Raw genomic sequence first — 18,931 nt, forward strand, 5'->3', positions numbered from 1 at the left:
AATAAATGAGTGTTGGTTTTGTTTCCCTCAAAAGCTCAAAGTTGTGAAGTTCCAAGACTAATTTTATTTTTCATTTTACTTTTTTTTTAGTAGAGAGCTATATAGTATGGAGTAACCTGAAAAGTCATCTTGCTCTACTGAGGTTTTCAGCTCAGAGCTGGAAGTAGCTTACTACTTTTTTCATTAAATAAGTATTTCTTTATATTGTAACTCAGATTATTACCTCACTTTTGGTTGTGTTGAGAAGAGTGTGTGGTTCTGTAAAGCTCACTGTCACCATTTTAATGATATATCTACATTCCTAATCTTGCATGTATATATATTAGTGTATCTCTCTCTCTCTGGACATGTATATGTCCCTATTATTTAAACAAGAATATTCTTTCAAACTCTTATTCACAAGATAGGCATATTTCTGTAGAGCACAAAGAGCTTTACATTATGCATACAATGTGTTCTCTTCTTAATAAAGTTTATACTTAGTATTTCAGAGGTTATGTACATGGTTTTTTTAATGTCAGAATTATATAAAATACTGCACCTGAAGTCTTCTCTTACTGTGATCATTAGACAGCTCTTCCACTTGTCAGTAGCATCGCCACTAGCATCACCAGAGGGTGAAGTGTTAGGCCATTCTCAGGTGAAACAACTCTACCAGTTGGAATGTTAGAGAAGCAAGACAGTTCAGTTAGTAACTGAAATACAATATCCTGTTCTTTAGCATGGTGTCCATGTATCCAATCTATACCATTGTTATTTGTATGGTGCCCAGGCTGCTTTCAGAAAAAGTAAAAGTGTATATAGATCTAAAAATCCTGAAGTGGCTATAGATGAAGATATTGAGAATTAAAAAGGTAAAGGAATTGAGAATTGTTGTCCAAAAGCAGAAAGGTGTATTTTCTAGTCTTCCAAAATCTTAAAATGCCTTCAAAATAATGACATTTTGACTAGCGGTTGAATAGAGTGACTTTATGATGGGTATGGAGCTTCTCTGCATTAGATAATTACTTGCTTGCCTTTAATCTACCATGATGAATTTTCTTAAGAAATTAAGCAGGATGAGGCACAAGTTAGGCATACAGGAAACAAAGTAGCTGTGGGAATACTTAGTTTTCATTTCCACTGCTTTATCTTATTTTTGCATTGCTTTGGAAGCCAAGTCTTCAATAATGTATGGGAAAAGTAGCTGGAACTCAAAAAAGTGATATGTGGGGAAAATGAGTCAGTAGACTCAAGGATGGATGTGGAAATGCTGGAGCTTTGGATAGGAATGTTTACGTAAGCAAGCTCACTGTGTAACATACACACTGAAAAGTTCTACCATTGAGACGCGTGCATCTTCGATGACCACAATTTATGCACTTCCACTAATGCAAAGTGATCTCTTTCAGAATTCATCTTCTAGATGGTCTAGTGACCCCCAGAAGAAGTTTGTGTTTTGTCTCTTTTTCTGTCATGCCATAGCATCCTTTTTGTTTTCTTATTCCATTATTGCCTCATGACTCTGAATGGCAATGCTAATAGATTTTTTTTGTAGTCTTAGTGAGTGCACTGCAGTCCAACTCATCCACAGATAATTTTAGAAGTATTGAGCTTTTTATGTCTCTGACATACACAAGTGAAATCACGTGATATGTCCTCAACATGTGTAGGCCATAAGAGTTAACAAAATTGAAACCCACTTAAAGACTCTCCCTCTCCCTTTTCTGATCACCTTTCATCTTCCCGTGTCCCATCACCCCTTCCCTTCTCTTTTTCTACTTCCTTCTCTTCTTGCATTCACTGTCAGGAAGGGCCGGCACCGAAGGGCCAGTTCAGCTCAACACGACGCCGGCAGAGACTGGCAGCTGCAGTGGCTACAACAGTGAGTGGATTTAAAAATCAAGGGATAGCTCTAAAGATGGGAAGCTGTATAATTTGATTGTCTAATAAGCTTATGAAAATGTTTCTTGCACTTTTTGGAGGTGTCCATGCTATCCACTCTTAGCTGAGTTCCCTAGGAATGGTCAGGCCCAACAGAAATTATTTCCATAAATGTGGGTCTGAGCTTGTTTACATGGTACATGTCCCTCCTCCTTTATGCAAGTGCAAGTGACAGTTAGAGTCAGGCCCTGCACTATTTGAACATGTCTTTGACATACTGTGCTATATACTATAAAATAGTATAAAAAAATCAAATTCTGCTAAAGATTGTTGTGGCAGTCTATAGCAAGACAGCAGAATCAAGGAGATTTGTTACAACCAACCATGGAATTATAAAATGTTATTAATTTTATAAGTAATGTAAGGTTAGCCTTTTTGTTTGAGACACTTTCTGTTTACATTCCATAATCCCAAAAAGTCATATTACTACTTCAGTGTCTGTATTTAGTTTTGCTAATTCTCCAGGTCTTTGACAGAAAATATGGAGCTATGAAATCAATAGAGGGGCTGGGAATTAGGTGGGGGAACTCCTGTTTGTGAAATCAAATTAGCATCCAAAGGATATCTTCCGCTGTTGCTTTATCAAGAAAATACTCATTAGGAATGCACAATGCAGACATTAATACTAATCCATCAACTGATCAGTAGAGCTGCTAGATAGGGAAGACTGTGCAGCCAAAGATTGAAGTGAGTTTTATATGCATATCCCTTATCTAGCCAAAGCAGTGACTATCTTCACCAGGCTGAAGTACACCAGGCTAAAGGGTCAGCTGTTCCAGGCCACAGCTAAAATCCCCTAGATCAGACCTAGTTTCTGCCTCACCTTAGCTCTCTTGAGCTTCTGCTACCTGAACTGCAAACTCAGTTACTGCTACACCCTCCTATAAAGCATGAGAGAAATCAGTGTTTCTCCAGTTTCCAGATTAACTCTAAGTTGATGCTGAATGCTCTGTGCAATAATCAATTACTGTTTTGACTTCATCAGTCTCCCTGCCTAGCAGAGAATTCAGCCGCATTCCCGATTTACTTGCCTGAGCAGCTGAGTTGGTGGGAGGCTCTAACCATCAGATTCAGCAGTAGTTAAACAGCATTGGTAAGGGTTATACTCCTTACCTGAAGAGTGTTTCAGTGGAGAAATACAACTGGACTCATACTGAAAGGCATTAAGAGTACAGGGAGTTGCTGAGCTGTTACCTGCAGCTGAAGTGAGGACCAGTTGAAGGCACCAAAATGACTCTGCAGCTGTTACAGTGTTTGTGGCCATGGCCTGTTCTTCCTGGCTGATGCAGCAAAGGGCTTGTCTCTCCCAGACAATGAAGCTGTGTGCATAGACCAAGGGACACAGAATTATATCAGTTAAATGCACAGCAGGAAGAGGACATTTTCCTTACAACCCACTCCACCAGGAACAGTCTGTTCCTACATGAAAACGTAGTTCTGAAGAAGGTGATGGATGAGTGGGTATTATGCCTCTGGCATAAAGCAGGAAGTTAGGACAAGGTTCATCTGAGGTCATGTCTGGAAGGGTATGTATGAAGGGAACAAGAGTGATGCATCAAGAGGGTAAATATTTTTTTAAAAACTTTCAAAACAACAACAATAAAAAACAACCAAAATATAAGTGGGTTATAAAGTCAGAATCAAATCACCATTAATATAGAGAGAAAACACATCAGTGCAAGGGAAAAAGGGTAAAAGAAACATGTTGGCAGTGTTTTTTGGACTCTTGCCTATGCAAGAGAATGAAAATTTTTGTTTAATGTGGGGTTTTTAATCTGCTATAGAAAGTAGCTTCAAAACTATGAAGAGAGTTCATGTCAATCAATAGTTCAGTATTTTTGGTGCTTGTATTTAAAGCCATCAGCAAGGCAGATACTTATCTCTGTCATGTGAATGTATATTTCTTGCAAGTAGTGTGACAGTACTTGTAGAATATGTAAATTCTAGGACATAAATTAAAATATTTTTTTCCAGTAAACCTCACTTCAGAAAGACTGCTTTTCAGCCTGCCCAGCTGAGGTATGAGGCAGAAATGATGAATCTAAAGCAGATTTGTTCAGCCAGATTCATTGCAGAGTGACTAAAGAGGCGCCCCCACCACGTGCAGGCAGCCTGCCTGCAGCTCTGCCAGGCTGTGTGGGTCTGGGCCAGCCTGACCCATCCCCACAGGCAGATGAGGCTGTGGGGACTCTCCCTCAAGCTCCTGCAGCTTCTTTCATTCCTTCTGGAGGGTTTGGTACATGCTCCACACACACAGAGGTGTCATGTAGAAGATACCTATTTTGCCCTCCTGGAGCCTCTTAGAGCAGTTGAACCTTTGCAGTGCTCCCCATCAGAAGGTTCTGGAAACACACTCTCTGATTTAAGAAGAGAAAGGTTTTTTTAAAGGAAATTTGAAATTAACCTACATTTAGCCACAGTAGTCTATTAACCTAGTTTTACTGGACTCTTGAAAGAGGCAGTCTGGCGCTTGCAAAGAAAATAATGGATTGGAAATATCCAGTACAATTGGAAGGAATTTATTCTACATCTCCTGTTAATTACATCTTCTTGATATGAGGCTAAAATGAGGTCCAGTAAAAACTACCTACTTTGTTGATATAACCAGAACTCAAAATACATGAGAGAAGGAATAAATCTTATATTGGATAGGTGCCAGAAAGCTAATGTTTTATGTGCTATGTATACCGAAATTGAGGAAGAACAGAGTGGAAAATGGTATTTCACAGAATATGCTTAGGAGTGTCATGATGAATAGAGCCCACAGGAGTTTGAGGGTTTCATTGGAGAATCAGAAATCTAAAACATATATCGATGTCAGCTTTTACAGGAAGGGATTGATAAAACCATTCCCCAGTCTAATCGAATAACAAGGTACCAAGTTCAACCACTGATAGAACTAATCTGTTGATAAAAATTCTTAGTAATATGACTTTTTATGTTGTCTGCTGCTCTTTATCATGCCTTGGAAGAGACATTTTATATTTTGGCCTCATTGTTCATTTGAATAATAATATTGGGCTGCAGTGTGAAAATTCTTGATTTACACATTTGATCGATATGATGAAATGAATTAGATTTGATGTGTTAAACAGTGCTTAATGTTTAAGTAACAGAATTTAGTTCTGCGTGCCCTTCCTTTGCATTTACATTTGAAAATTGGGCTCTTGGCCTGATTTTCATACAAATGTGTGTTAATGGTAACATAAAAATAAAATACAACATACTCTCACACACACATCGCATATATAACAGTGGTAGCCATATCCTGCATATGTAGTATACAGGTAGCTGCTCAATACACGATACACAGATATATAACTTAGAAATTCTTGTTTTATTACCATACTTGAAAAGTATAGAAGAAAGAGAAGTGGAATTGATAATAAACTAAATTCTTTTGTTCCATATTACCAAACTGTATCGCTCTGCATTTATTTATGGTTCGTGTACTTCAAATGAAAATCAGGTGGATTTTTTATTTTATTTTTTGTTGTGGTTGTTTATATGTTTGGTTTGAAAGAAAATAGACTATATGCTTTTTCCCTCTTCATAGTTACCAGTATAATGATTTTCAGCTAAGGGTTTACCAGTAGTTTTGAAAAACATCAGTGATATATTTGATGATGTTATATCCTGGTTTTAGTTCTATGGAGGAACTTGCATATGTTGGTATTGTAGCAACAGTCATCTACATGTACTCCCAAATGTTCAAATATAAAGGAGCATGTCTCGTGGTTCAATTTTCCAGTAATCTTTTAAGCATTACGAAGTTGTCCATTTTTGTAAACAGCAGAATTTAAATGCTCCATCATTAGCTGTTAGCTTTGTATTTAGGTTGCCTTTTGTCTGTTTCAGTGAAAAACTTCAAGAGAATTCTGCATCAGCTATGTTGAGATTTAGGAGAGTAAGAAGTTACATGTTCACTCTCACCATGTTTTTCGCATTTTGAACTAAGTCTTTTCAGAAGAAATTTATATTTTGCTTCAACAGAGTCAAAAGTTTGGTTACACTTTGTACAATATTTCTTCACTGTTTCTTGCTGTAGGTCCCTTTCAGTGCTACAATGTCACCCGTTCGATTGCATTCGTCCAATCCCAACCTTTGTGCAGACATTGAATTTCAGGCTCCCCCAAGCCATGTAACAGACCCTCTGGAGTGCTCTACTGAGTACATGAAGCTTCAAGAAGAATTCTGCTTGATGGCACAAAAAGGTAACTGAAAACGTCAAGCCTTTCCTGTAATGTGCCTCTCTGTTGCGTTTCTTTATTACCTTCGCTTAGTTATGACCAAGGCATTTATCTGCATTAGATGATAATACATAAGAATTTTTAGCTGGTCAGGTGGCTTACACAAAGGCAATGTGTTATATATTCCACGAATGTCATAAATATAGAGATAGGTAAACTCTATCTGATATGAGATTGTTTTACAAGTCTTTAGAACTACTTTCTGCATCCTGTAAATATGTGACTGAATTTGCAACCATTTTCTTTCTCAATAAAATGCTTTTTTTCTCCCCAAAGATGAATCAGAATGTCACTGCTGCACATAATGTTGTGCAATTCATTTTTGTGCAATGTTTTCTATGTCAGTGGAAACAATGGAAAATGGAATGTACTTTAGAAATGCCATTTTATTGTCAGCAAATGAATGCTCCTACAAACTGAAAAATACTATTTTTAAAAGGATTTATTATCAGTTTGCTGTTATATAACAAGCATAGAAAAAATGTGACTGAGCTTAAAGAAGTTTAAAACCTGTTTAAAGATCAAGTAATCCTTTTTGTTAATGCAATATTAAATCTTAGCAGAACTGATTTTTCTGTTATTCTAAAAAGTACAAATAAAAAACAGAAAGAAAAGAACACACATTGGATATAGTTTTCCCAAATACACACTTTCCATAAGTTCAGTACCAAGAATATGCCCAGATGATTTAAGTGTGAACATACAGTATGCACATTACAATCGCAAGCTGTAAGTGTTTGTACTTAATTTGGCATGGATTACTTGAAGTTCAGATCCTTGTATCAAATGTCAATAATTGTGGGATGCAAGTCTCACTCGCTGTTTTTATTGCTGAAATATTGTAATAGATGTCCATGTAATTTTTGTAGCTGAGAAAATACTTGTTTTTTTCTTTTTGCTTAGTGCATTCTCTTTTGAAGTCTGCCTTTAACAGCATAGCTATAGAGAAGGAGAAGCTTAAGCAGATTGTTTCAGAGCAGGATCTTACAGGCCACAATGCTCAAATAGCACACCTCAGACAGTCCCTCTCTCAGGTATGTTCGTAATTTCATTCTGAGCACATCTAGCTTGCCAGATGCACTATTTCTTTTGTATTTTGACCATTTCCTGAGGAAAAAGAAACTAAGAAAAAGCCAAATTCCTGACTAGAACTATGTTGTACTCTGTTATGACATCGCTCTAACCTCAGTGCATGTGGATGTAAAGGATATAATCTGTTTGTGTAAACAGGTATCTGTTATGGTTTTCCAAAGTAAAGAAGGAGCACCAAATGTTTTTATACAAATGCTAGATGTCTTTCCTGGAGCTATTTCCAGCACAGCCAAGGAGATATTCTTGTTTTCATAATTAAGTTTTAAATTTTGACTGTATGTTGTCAGATTTGGTTTATGTGTCCATGTCTCTAACTGCACAAGGAACCTTGGGTTACAAGATAATCATGGGTAAATTGGATTTCCAGATACACGCCTCTTACTGTCCAGCATCTCTTCCACTTAAGCTAAAGGAAAAATTACAATTTGCTTTAGTGGGGGAGAAGAAGTAAAGCAACAAACCCGGTTACAAAATAGCTCAAATTTTTTAATTCATTGTCAGTGAAGCATAAAAGCTTTTGCTGGATCTGTTGGAGGACTGCATCTGCAAGAAATATGAGCAGAGGTTTAAAGACAAACTTTTCTATAGATACAGATGAATATCATGTTATGTGGATTGATTACTGTGTGTTATAATAAAAAAAGGTTAAGGATAGGAGGAAAGGTTGGCCATTTCTGGTTATTGATACAAATTAACCCAAGGCCTATGGGGATTTATTATCAATTTCTATTAAAAGAAGGGAAACAGGTTTTCTTCTAGGTCCTGGCCTGCAGTTTTAGTTTAAAAGTTGCTGTCACACATTAGTTCATAGTCTTAATGGAGAATAAATGGAAAACTGTCTGTGACTTGGATTGCCCAGTCTCATGACCAGGTTTGAGCAGTTTAAGAAGCTACTGCCAGGCTGTTGTTAGTCATCACCTTCCCTTCCTGGTAGATGGCAACTATGAGCATGCCCAGACCATTTCAGAACAAAGTAAAATTGGATAATTTAAACTGTTTAGTGACAGTTTAAACTTACCTATTTTACTTTAACCCTGCTTTGTCCCAGTATATTCATGCAGTCTCTTCCTGAGTTTGCACTAGAGGGAGACAGAACAAGATTCTTACTTCATTGTAACAGTCTTTTTCTACTAAAACAGCAAGTCTTTCTGTTGTTCTTTTCTATAGTCCTCAGTGCTGGGAGTATATTAAGGTTAAGCCAGTTCATGTTCTAGATATTTAGCATATTATACTTTTCCTGGATTTCAGACTTTTGCATGTGAATCTTTCCAAATAACGGATAATATACATATGTGCACCCAAATTTATAATCTAGGTCAAACTTTAAAATAGGAGAAAAATCAACAGACATCAGACATCAGCTGAATTCGGTTGATATTTGTGACCCTGTAATGGATCAGTAGCTTGAAATGAGTATGCAAAAACAAATCTATAAAATTGATCTGGATGGGCAGACGATACTAGCAATCGTATTGATTTTGAATGAATGAAGCAATTTCTGTTTTCAGGCTCTAAGTGTTGACAACCTTGATTTGGAAGGGGCTGTATGGTTGTGAGCCCAGAATTGCCTCTTTGGGCCTTTTGTTGTTCTGCAGTTTCACTCCTTCTTGCTGTATTCACTCCCCATTTCCATAAGTACGTAACCCACCAGTACACCTGCCAAAGAGCTATCTAAGAATTAGTGTGGAATGCCAGTGCTACATTGTGGGAGAACATCTGTTCCCCCTGTTTCCTGAAAATCACCGAAGGCAAAGTAACCAAAGATTAAATTATGTTTGAGAGGATCTCAAAATAGGTATCTCTCTATAAATGGAAGGAAGGAGGTTCTGTAATTTCTTAGGAAATTGCTGAGAAGAAGAATTTTTTTCTTTCTTTTTTTTTTCTCTTTATTGCTTACATTTTAATTTTAAATGAAATGTGCAATTTTTATTTTAAGGCTCTCAACCAGAATGCTGAACTAAGGAGTCGCTTGAACAGAATACATTCAGAATCTGTTATTTGTGATCAGGTTGTCAGTGTAAATATTATCCCTAGTCCTGATGAGGTAAGACTTTGGCCTTTAATGGATTTAGAGTACAAACAAACCTTGCTAATTCTCACTAGTAGCTTAAACACACACAACAAATTATAGATTTTTTCAGATTGGCAAGTGTTCATTCGTAGAAGACGTCAGGTTATATTTCCTTACATAAAATAAAACTTCTGTCTTTTGTTTTCCATATGTCAGACCTCATGAAAGAACTCAGCTTGGTCTCTTTGGAGGAACAGAGAAGGACTCCAGTTTTGGAATATTAATTGTTGGCTGTGGGAATTAGTGAGGTTTTACTGTATTTGAATGTAACACACAGTAGCTAACCAATTCTGTATTTTAGTTTCTTGCCAAATCAACACAACAGTTTAGTATTTAATGGCCTTATTTTGCAAGTCCTTAAAGGGCCTGACATTACCACCTGAGTGGTACTGCTAAAATCAAAATGTTCAGTCTATGAACCAAGCACTACACTGATATGTTAGCAATGTCTAGTCATTTTTGTTTTGCTCAACAGATTAATGAACATTTGTATTAATAACAGCCAGCTTCCCTCATGACAAATCTGAATTTATGAGCTGTAATATATTACAATTAATATGGTCACTTTGACAACCATTCTGCTTGATTTTACCAAAATGTTTTTGGTTTGTCCTTTCTACTATTTTTTTCTATGCATATGCCATTTCAATTAACATACTCTTGTCTCCTAGTTATTTCTTCCAACAAGAAAGAAAGGTTAAAATATGTATCAAATTACTTTTGTTAATTTGCTTTTTGAAAGCGTCCAAACAATTTTTCCAAGAATCCAGCATGCTGGAGACAGGCAACAGAAGACAGAAGTGAAGTGGTGCCACAGCACAGCAATCTGAAGTTCTAGGCAATGGCCATCTCCTCTTTTGTACTTTTTCTTGGTTAGCTGTTTCTTTTTCACATGTACATTGTTATCTTGCTAGAAGTGTGACTGGCTGAAAGAGGTTTTCAAAGAGGTTTCCAGATCTCTCATTCAGTTTTTCTTTGATTGTTTTATGTATGTATACTCTTGCAGTATGTAGACAATTCTCATGTAAGCATCTTTTTTAGGTAGGGGCATATGTATTTGTCCAAGTCCCTCTAGCTTACACAAAACTTCAACATTTTAATCACTTCCTGTAAAGATTACAATGAAGTTACTTCTGTTTTCATTATAATTCATCCAGCATCACAAACCATCTACAAGGTTATAAGCCCCAATGAAAAAGAAATGGATTTTGACCTCTTGGTTTGTTTATGGGGGTTTTTGTGATTTTTTCTTTGTGCATTTTGAAGTAACTGTATGGAATAAAGCTACAGGACTAAGATGTCAACAAAAGCACGTGCAGGACATCTGGAATAAGATTAATGGGGATTGAGTTGCAATCTGAAGAGTTAACTGTGCTTAGAAGGACTTCAGTAGTTTCATCCGTATTGTCTCCCCGAAGCAACGTGCTGTATAAATTAAGGGATTAAGCCTGTTTCCCTCCACAGCAACAGATCCTTTGGTAAAATGGTACAGGGAGAGAATCTTAATTTTCCTAAATGTGATAGCCATAGAGACTTTGTTCCCTTTAGTAGTATTGAGTCAGTGTTAATGGCATAATGCAGATGAGATTTGGAGTACAAACATGGAATAAAAGCCCACAAATATATATTATATCCATCCTCCTAAATATTCAGACATTACAAACATTGTTACTAAACTGGTTTACCAGGTCATTTATTTGAAAAGATACTTATAACTCCCTGACTTTATAAAGCTTTATATTAAAATTTTGGTTGTATCGAGGCTAGGTCCCAGTGATATAATTTCTTATGACCAGTTATCTGAATTTCATGTTTGAGCTTGTCTGGCACAATCCACCTATTGTCCACAAAATCATTCCTTTGGAATGGATTAAATCTGCAATGTCATGCTACTAAAACTTAGCAGTAGATGCTGAGCAGGCCTCAAATGAGGACATGTGTCTCTCTGTTCAGAATGCACTTCAGTTTGCAATTCTCAGTCTCATCTGTTAGGTACACACACAGTCCTACTAAAGTGGTGTCTTTACTCTCTGTGCTTATATTTGGCATAGAGAAATTAGTCAGGTGATTTACACCTTCTGTGTAATTAGAAATAATACTTTTACTTTTCTGTGCTTTATTTTCAGACAGGTGAACAAATTCATGTCAGTTTGCCACTGTCTCAGCAAGTTTCTAATGAAAGCAGACTCTCCATGTCTGAATCTGTTTCAGAGTTCTTTGATGCACAGGAAGTGCTTCTATCTGCCAGCTCGTCAGAAAATGAGGTAGGCTATGACAGCACACTGCAGCTTTCCTGTTGGACAGATTTAGGTATTGCTACCACTGGTGATTTTTTTTTTTTAATATAATACTACTTAGAAGATGTAGATAAATAAACATGAGACTACCATGTGAAGAGGTGCAGATGTTCCCTGAAGTGTATAACTGAGTTGAAAGTTATTTGTATCAGTAGCTTATATTTAGTGCTTGTCCTTTCTAGTTCCACAGAAGGATGACATAGACAGGAACAGTTATGTCTGACTATGCAGTCAACTACATATATGTTCTAAAATATTCTTTAAAAAACCCACAAACAGTCATCTACTATATACATAAAGTCATTCATTGTAATGAGAGAAATAGACAAAAAAGTAGTATTTCTGGAAAAAATAATTGTTTAAAACAATTCTTAAAACCAGTCCTAACACTGATGCAATTCTTGTTTTGCAAAATTATAGGTCGATATTTATATAATTATTTTCTGAAACAGAAGTTGCATTCTACTGTTTACTTCTTTAAAAAGAGCACAAATCTGACTAACTCTTCTCACCTTCCATCCTTAGCACATTATGTTGTCAATTTTTTGTTCATCTCTGATCTCACTTGAAACTGCCTTTTGCAAATGTAATGTCTGTATTTGGCTTCATAGTAAGAAATTCAGAAACATGAAGAGAATATAGCATTTGTTTTGACACCTTTGGTGCATTGGCAGTATGGGCTGATTGAAACATCCAGCTGATTTAGTTTAAAGCTCTAATTGGATAGAGATTATTTTTTTTGAATATTTGTGTTTCAGTTTACTATTTTCGTCCAATTTGGTGGTATATTTTATATGCATTTGAGTTAATCGATATTTTATTTATGTTTTAGGCTTCTGATGATGAATCTTATATCAGTGATGTGAGTGACAATATATCTGAGGACAACACCAGTGTTGCAGACAACATTTCTCGGCAAAGTATACCATGTTTCAAACTTTGGGAAAATACATTGGTTGTGTTCATGTACCAGAATTACTGCATGTCTGTACAAGACCAACTCAGCTGAAAACAGTGAAGTTGGGCTTGCTTGTTGTGGCAATGAATTTGTTTGATGGAGAAGTCTTATTTTTCTTAATCTGGTTCTTTCTTAAGATAATATTTTTTTTCCCTTCCCAGTTCTTAATGGTGAGCTAACAGGAGGTGCATTCAGAAATGGACGGAGAACTTGTCTCCCAGCTCCCAGCCCTGACACCAGTAACATCAATCTGTGGAATATTTTGAGAAATAACATTGGTAAAGATCTTTCCAAAGTATCCATGCCAGTTGAGCTAAATGAACCTCTGAATACCTTGCAGCATCTTTGTGAAGAGCTGGAATACAGTGAACTCTTGGACAAGGCTGCTGAAACAGATGATCCTTATGAGCGCATGGTAATAAATTTAGTGTAGCACTTCTTCTGTCTGTATTTAAAAGGTAGCTGTTAAATGGAAGTCTAGACAGGGTTCTCTTTTGCTCTCCCTGTTCACAGACAACAGACCTGGTCAAAGATAGAAAAACGGTGTCATGTATAGAAATTGTAGTTTTAAGGGACTGTTCAAAGACTGAATGAGGCCATGAATAAAAAGAAATTATATCAACCAAAGGAATACAGTTTATGCTGGTTTTGGCTAGGATGTGTTGCTTCATTCTCAGACATGCTTCATTAATCCAGTTTTCAGTCTGGGTAGCGTGAGTCGTGTGATACCACATAGTAATGGCATATATACACAAGAATCTCTGCCTACTCTCGTGTTCTTCTCTGTATTTTCACAGGTTCTCATAGCTGCTTTTGCAGCGTCAGGCTATGCCTCTACCTACTTTAGAGCAGGAAGCAAGCCATTTAACCCTGTGCTTGGAGAAACTTACGAATGTATTAGAGAAGACAAAGGATTTAGGTTTTTCTCAGAGCAGGTAAAACTTTTTTCTAGATAGACACTCCCATTTAGATTTACATTTTGGTTTCTTAATTTTTAAAGAATAATATTATTTTTTATTTCTAGTTGGAATGGTTTGCTTTCATAGTAGTAAATACTGTTAGTATGAGTGAGCTTCATTAAATGCTAGAAGGTACATTTTTATAGTAATCACAAGGAACTATTTTAAGTACGAACATTTAAGTTGTATCTGTTTTCATAGCCACATAGGCTAATGAAGAGTGGGGGCTATTTAGTATTTTCATATTTCAAAAACAATTGTACTGTTTTAGGAATGAAAATGAAGGGGTTTTAACTCAGCCAAACTGTTTTCCAGGTTAGCCACCATCCTCCAATTTCGGCCTGTCACTGTGAATCAAAGAACTTTGTGTTTTGGCAAGGTATAATTTTTAATTTAAAAACGTAACTACTTCTTGATTGTCAAGTAAAAACATTGTCTGTACAAGTAAGATTTACATTTGGAACTTACTCACAATTTCTCTGCTTATTTTTGAAGTATCAAATTGTAAACTGATGCTCTGATTTCACTCCAAATTCTTATTCTTAAGAGTGAGGAGATGTGTTACAACTTCCCTTGTCACTTGCAGTCTGTTTTTACTTTTCTGTTTAAAAGCTTTTTACCAAGAAAATTACTATTTCTTACAAATGCAAGCAGTTCTTTTTACACATTTGAAAAAATAATTTTTTTTTCCTTGTGTCTGTTGATATATGCCTTTAATTTGTATTGAATGTTTTCATGAGGGATTTGACAATAATGTAACACACAGACACAATTCCTAGAAGAAAATTAAACTTATCTCTAGTTTTCCTGACCTACTGTAATTTTCCAGTTGTTTTTTGTTGTTGTTTTTTTAATATTATCATGGCAAATTGATACTATCTACTGTCCTGTTTTGAACTGGGTGGTCTAGCACAGATCATCTCTTGTGCCACACAGATCACTGCAAGGAGGAGACTTTTGTAATTTTATTTTTTTTTTATTTTTTTGTTATCACATTCAGATATCAGGTGGAAAAACAAATTCTGGGGGAAATCAATGGAAATTCTGCCAGTTGGAACCTTGAATGTGACTCTTCCAAAGTAAGCTACTGTCCCCTCTCCTTTTGTTTTCAGTCTTTGCTGTAATCTAATCTGTGCTGCCTTGTGAATATGGGGGGAAATGTTTGCAGTCATCACATGAACTGCTCTGGTGAGGATTAGTGCCTGGCTCAAATGTCTCCTTAGTGTTCAGGTGGGGGGTTACTGAAGCATTTTTGAGCCTGAAGATCTATTTCATTTTTTTGTAGGAAAAATATGCAGACTCTTTAGAAAGTGGTGGAGAGAGTGGGATAGAAAAGTTTTAGGAGAGAGAACCCATGTTTTAGACATGCAGTAGTGATCAGCTGTTCAGAACAAGGCTACCAGATAGGACTGTCATCAGCTAGCACTGTCCTAAAGCTCTGTGTTGCTAAGTGTTCCCTCAGAACAACTGCTAGTGACCATATAAGTTCTTTTTTCAAAATGTAGATAAACTAAAGTGTGGTCTTCACATGCTGGCAGAGTAGTGAGAAGTAGTAGTTTCGTCACAGGTAAGACTCTGAAGCTCTGACAGAGAATGTGCTTTGCACAATGTAATACCCTTATTTTATTCTTGTTTGATATTAGAGATCCTCTGGCTCTGGATGGTTGTTGCAGAGGGAGAGGGATGAAGCGCCAATGTGCTCCTGACTTCCTGCTTCATTTCCTCGATCTTCTTTTCATATTTATTTTGTTCTGTTTGTGATTTATTTATATTGTCTGCTTATAACCTCAGTTCAGCCTTATGTTGATCTGTGAGACACCATCCTGCCCCTATAGGAATTGTGGCCAAACACCTTACTGTGAGGACAGTGACTATTCCATGCAGGGCTTCAGTGATTCATAATGTCTTGATTTGTGGTTCATAGCACCGTTCTGCAATTCTCTGCACTGGAGCTTAGGTGAGCTTCTCCAAGGAGGATTAATAATGTACCCAGAAGCAGTACTTCATTACTGTAAGCTATGCAGATGTTCATGAGCAAACCTGGTCTTGTATTTACAATAGTGGAGCAATGTTTTACTTTTTTGTCAGTAAAGATCATGATTAATAGATGTTACCAACTAGTTTTTAATCTCTTCTTAGGTACGGAGACTACTATGTCTGGAACAAAGTCACTACTTGCATACATAATATTCTTAGTGGAAGGAGATGGATAGAACACTATGGAGAGATAACTATCAGAAACACAAAAAGCAGTATTTGTATTTGTAAACTCACATTTGTCAAGGTAACATATGGATCCTAATACATATCCTATATTTATATAATTGCATAATTTAAGCATACATCAATTCTTCATTTCCTCGGTATTCCTGAAATCCACATTCCAAATTTTATCTTATTCATAAATATGTAAATTGTCAAATAAGAATGCTATGTCAAATGGTGTGATTTTATTCCACTGAACGTTTGATATCAAGTGTGTTCCATTGCTGTATAGTTGTGTGCTATACTGTTCCTGGGTTTAGATTAAAAATCAAATGTCAATTCTTTTTTTATATTATCACAATGAAAACACAAAGTCACTGTATACTACTGTGCCATTTTACTTCTGCCTTTACTAAAATTTGTTGGTCAGTATTTTATCTCTTTAGATTAAATAATGCTGCCTTGGTTTATAGGATTTTAATATCCAGGCAAGAGTCATATATAGAAATAGAACTCAGTGTAGGTATGTTATCATTTATTACTATCAATTATTTTCCCTAAAAATAAGTTTGTCTTCATATTGCAACAAAAGACATTGATACCATTGCAGGTGTTAGCAATGGGGTGTTACCATAAATCTGAAATCTGTGTTTTGATTGATGCTCTGGGAAGGGGCAACTGGCTCTTAGATGAAGGTGTAAGAAATAAATGTGTCTAAGAATAGCAAAACAGAGAAGAGAAATAGAGAGAAACATATAACAAATAATATTGAATGAATGTCTTCCTTGCTGCAAGCAGTAGTGCGCGATACCCATCAGAGGATTTCCTTACAGGTACGGATGTTTCTTCATATAGGAGGAGGAGGGTTAGCTGGCTCTGACTGACAAAGTGTCATTTTCGCAGAATTGTGTGGGATTTGGCTTAATGAATGACAGTGTAGTTCCCAGATATGCCGATAATTTAAATATATTTATACCAAAAACACACAAAAAATTTTCAGGGTTTCTCATATATTAAATCAATTAATATTCAGATCATCTGAATTTCGCGTTTTGGTGGTCTTGGTTCCCAGTGAGCTGTTCCAATACAAAATTTGGACAGTGGGTGCCACATAGCAAGATTCATGCAGTATGTGTATTGGTACAATGGGCAGAGTGAAGAAGAGTGTGAACTAGTAATTTTTTCTTAAACTTGCAGGTGAACTACTGGAATTCAAATGTAAATGAGGTCCAGGGTGTTGTGATAGATCAAGAAGGGAAAGTGGTTCATCGTCTTTTTGGAAAGTGGCATGAAGGCCTTTATTGTGGAGTTGCACCTTCAGCCAAATGCATATGGAGGCCAGGTAAGAAGCTCATAATAAACTCCAACAGTTGTTGTGGGATAAACCTAGACTATGTAAAGTTGTTTTAGCCTTCACTTTAAGTACACAAAATACCACTAGAGAAATTAAAATTCCTGGCTAGACAAATAAACAAGAACTTACATAACTTTAAAATAATGGTAAAATGAAATGTTCTTACAGGGCATAATCTTCTACATCACTGTCTGACTCCAGGTCAGACTGGATTCTTAGGGTCAACATAAGAATAAAATTAGGTAAAAAAAAAACCCTGGGTATCTGGGCTGGCTTATCTGCCTTCTCATAGAGAGTGGGGTAACTTACTTGGAATCAACAAACACGAGTTTATTGAGTTTGTTGTCTTAATGCTTCATTAGCCTAAAGAGTTGGTCGTCAGAGATGGTGAGCGCCTATGATTTTAGGATCTAATTTCAACTTCCTTACTGCTTGCTTAGCGGCACTGAGGTTGAATGAATCATCCTTTTTATCTGTATCTTTTATACATGCATGTGTCTTTCAGACATGCATTATCCAGGAATTCTTAGTATTTTGAATCCTGCTCTGTATCTATAGTATTTTTAGCCCTACTTTGCACCCTGCTCTCTGAAATGTCTACTCTGAGTGCTGATAGTGCAGTAAGGTGTTGGACAGTGGAATCAGTCTGTGAATGAGCAGTAAGTTCCAAAATTACCTCTAAAGATCAGTTAAGGTCATGTTTTAGACAGATATTTGTTAAACCCACTTTCTGGGGAAGAGCAAATTGTTTTTAACTTGAAAATCTTGAAAACATTAATTTTTAATTAAAAGGAGTGATGATCATTAGTGTTGAGTCTATTAGCATGTAATTACAACCTCTGCAGATAAGCAGTTGAAATTAATATTTAGTGAGTTTTTTTTCCACCTAGTTTTGATGCTTTTTAATTGTAAAATATATTTTTTCCTGTTAAAATTTCATAAATAAAGGAATCTCTTGCATATTTAGAGTAATAGCTTAAAAAGCTTTTTTCTTTCTCTTATATGCATACAGGCTCGATGCCAACTAATTATGAACGTTATTATGGCTTCACGAGGTTTGCTATTGAGCTAAATGAATTAGATCCTTTACTGAAAGATCTTCTTCCTGCAACAGATGCACGCTTCAGGCCAGATCAAAGGCAAGAATGCTTATTTATACACTTAATATTTGGTGGGCTTAGGGCTGGGTTTGACTGAGTATTGAATTTTGTCTGTATCTTCAGTCTGAATTAAACTTTGGAGAAGTCTACTAGTAGAGAAGATAGTATTGCAATCAAACTTCTGCTTTACCCATTTGACTTAAAGTACAAAACTGCTTCAATAGTAAAGCTAAAGTATAATCTTGGGGCAGATTCCTCCTAACAAACTGAAAGACAGGCTCTTAATGTCATGCCTTCCTACTGTGAAAGGAAGCAAAACTAATTCCCTCCAAATTCTCAGTTCATAGTACTTCAGCATTTGTGATACACTGAAGTTACTGAAGAAAGTGCATGCCTTAGGCTGTAGGTCAGGCACGTGTAGCTGTGGAGTCACATTCTCAGACTAGATCTGAAAGTATGTTCAACACAGACAGCAGACTTGGCTTCTGCTTGCCTTTTGTGATGACTGGGGCTAAAAAATCCCGTGTAGTAGACACTGCATGATTGCTATAGGGCCTGCTGTTATTCTTACAGGCTTCTGGAGGAAGGAAATATAGAAGCAGCAGCATCTGAGAAACAAAGAATAGAGGAACTTCAGAGAGCTCGGAGGCGGTACATGGAAGAAAATGGCATTGAATATGTACCCAAATTTTTTAAGTAAGTCTATTTACTTGAGTGATAAG

At 36.4% G+C, this 18,931-nt stretch overlaps 1 protein-coding gene across 5 annotated transcripts in view; it reads left to right on the forward strand.

Moving 5' to 3' along the window:
• OSBPL6 (oxysterol binding protein like 6) overlaps nucleotides 1-18,931 on the forward strand; it is an 87,350-nt gene that overhangs the window by 66,924 nt on the left and 1,495 nt on the right. For 3 of the 5 annotated variants that reach the window (XM_027896696.1, XM_027896698.1, XM_027896697.1), the window contains exons 11-24: nucleotides 1,790-1,864; nucleotides 5,972-6,137; nucleotides 7,077-7,207; nucleotides 9,202-9,309; nucleotides 11,463-11,600; nucleotides 12,466-12,553; nucleotides 12,753-13,006; nucleotides 13,389-13,526; nucleotides 13,866-13,929; nucleotides 14,551-14,629; nucleotides 15,690-15,834; nucleotides 16,953-17,097; nucleotides 18,122-18,248; nucleotides 18,783-18,905. In XM_027896696.1, the coding sequence (XP_027752497.1) occupies nucleotides 1,790-1,864; nucleotides 5,972-6,137; nucleotides 7,077-7,207; nucleotides 9,202-9,309; nucleotides 11,463-11,600; nucleotides 12,466-12,553; nucleotides 12,753-13,006; nucleotides 13,389-13,526; nucleotides 13,866-13,929; nucleotides 14,551-14,629; nucleotides 15,690-15,834; nucleotides 16,953-17,097; nucleotides 18,122-18,248; nucleotides 18,783-18,905 (1,781 nt within the window). The remainder of the gene's footprint in view (nucleotides 1-1,789; nucleotides 1,865-5,971; nucleotides 6,138-7,076; nucleotides 7,208-9,201; nucleotides 9,310-11,462; nucleotides 11,601-12,465; nucleotides 12,554-12,752; nucleotides 13,007-13,388; nucleotides 13,527-13,865; nucleotides 13,930-14,550; nucleotides 14,630-15,689; nucleotides 15,835-16,952; nucleotides 17,098-18,121; nucleotides 18,249-18,782; nucleotides 18,906-18,931) is intronic. The other 2 variants (XM_027896700.1, XM_027896701.1) reach the window with 1 other exon arrangement.

The sequence above is a fragment of the Empidonax traillii genome, unplaced genomic scaffold (assembly GCF_003031625.1).
Source record: "Empidonax traillii isolate 1590-97213 ecotype Southwest subspecies unplaced genomic scaffold, ASM303162v1 scaffold513:size879593, whole genome shotgun sequence".
Classification (NCBI taxonomy): Eukaryota; Metazoa; Chordata; class Aves; order Passeriformes; family Tyrannidae; genus Empidonax; species Empidonax traillii.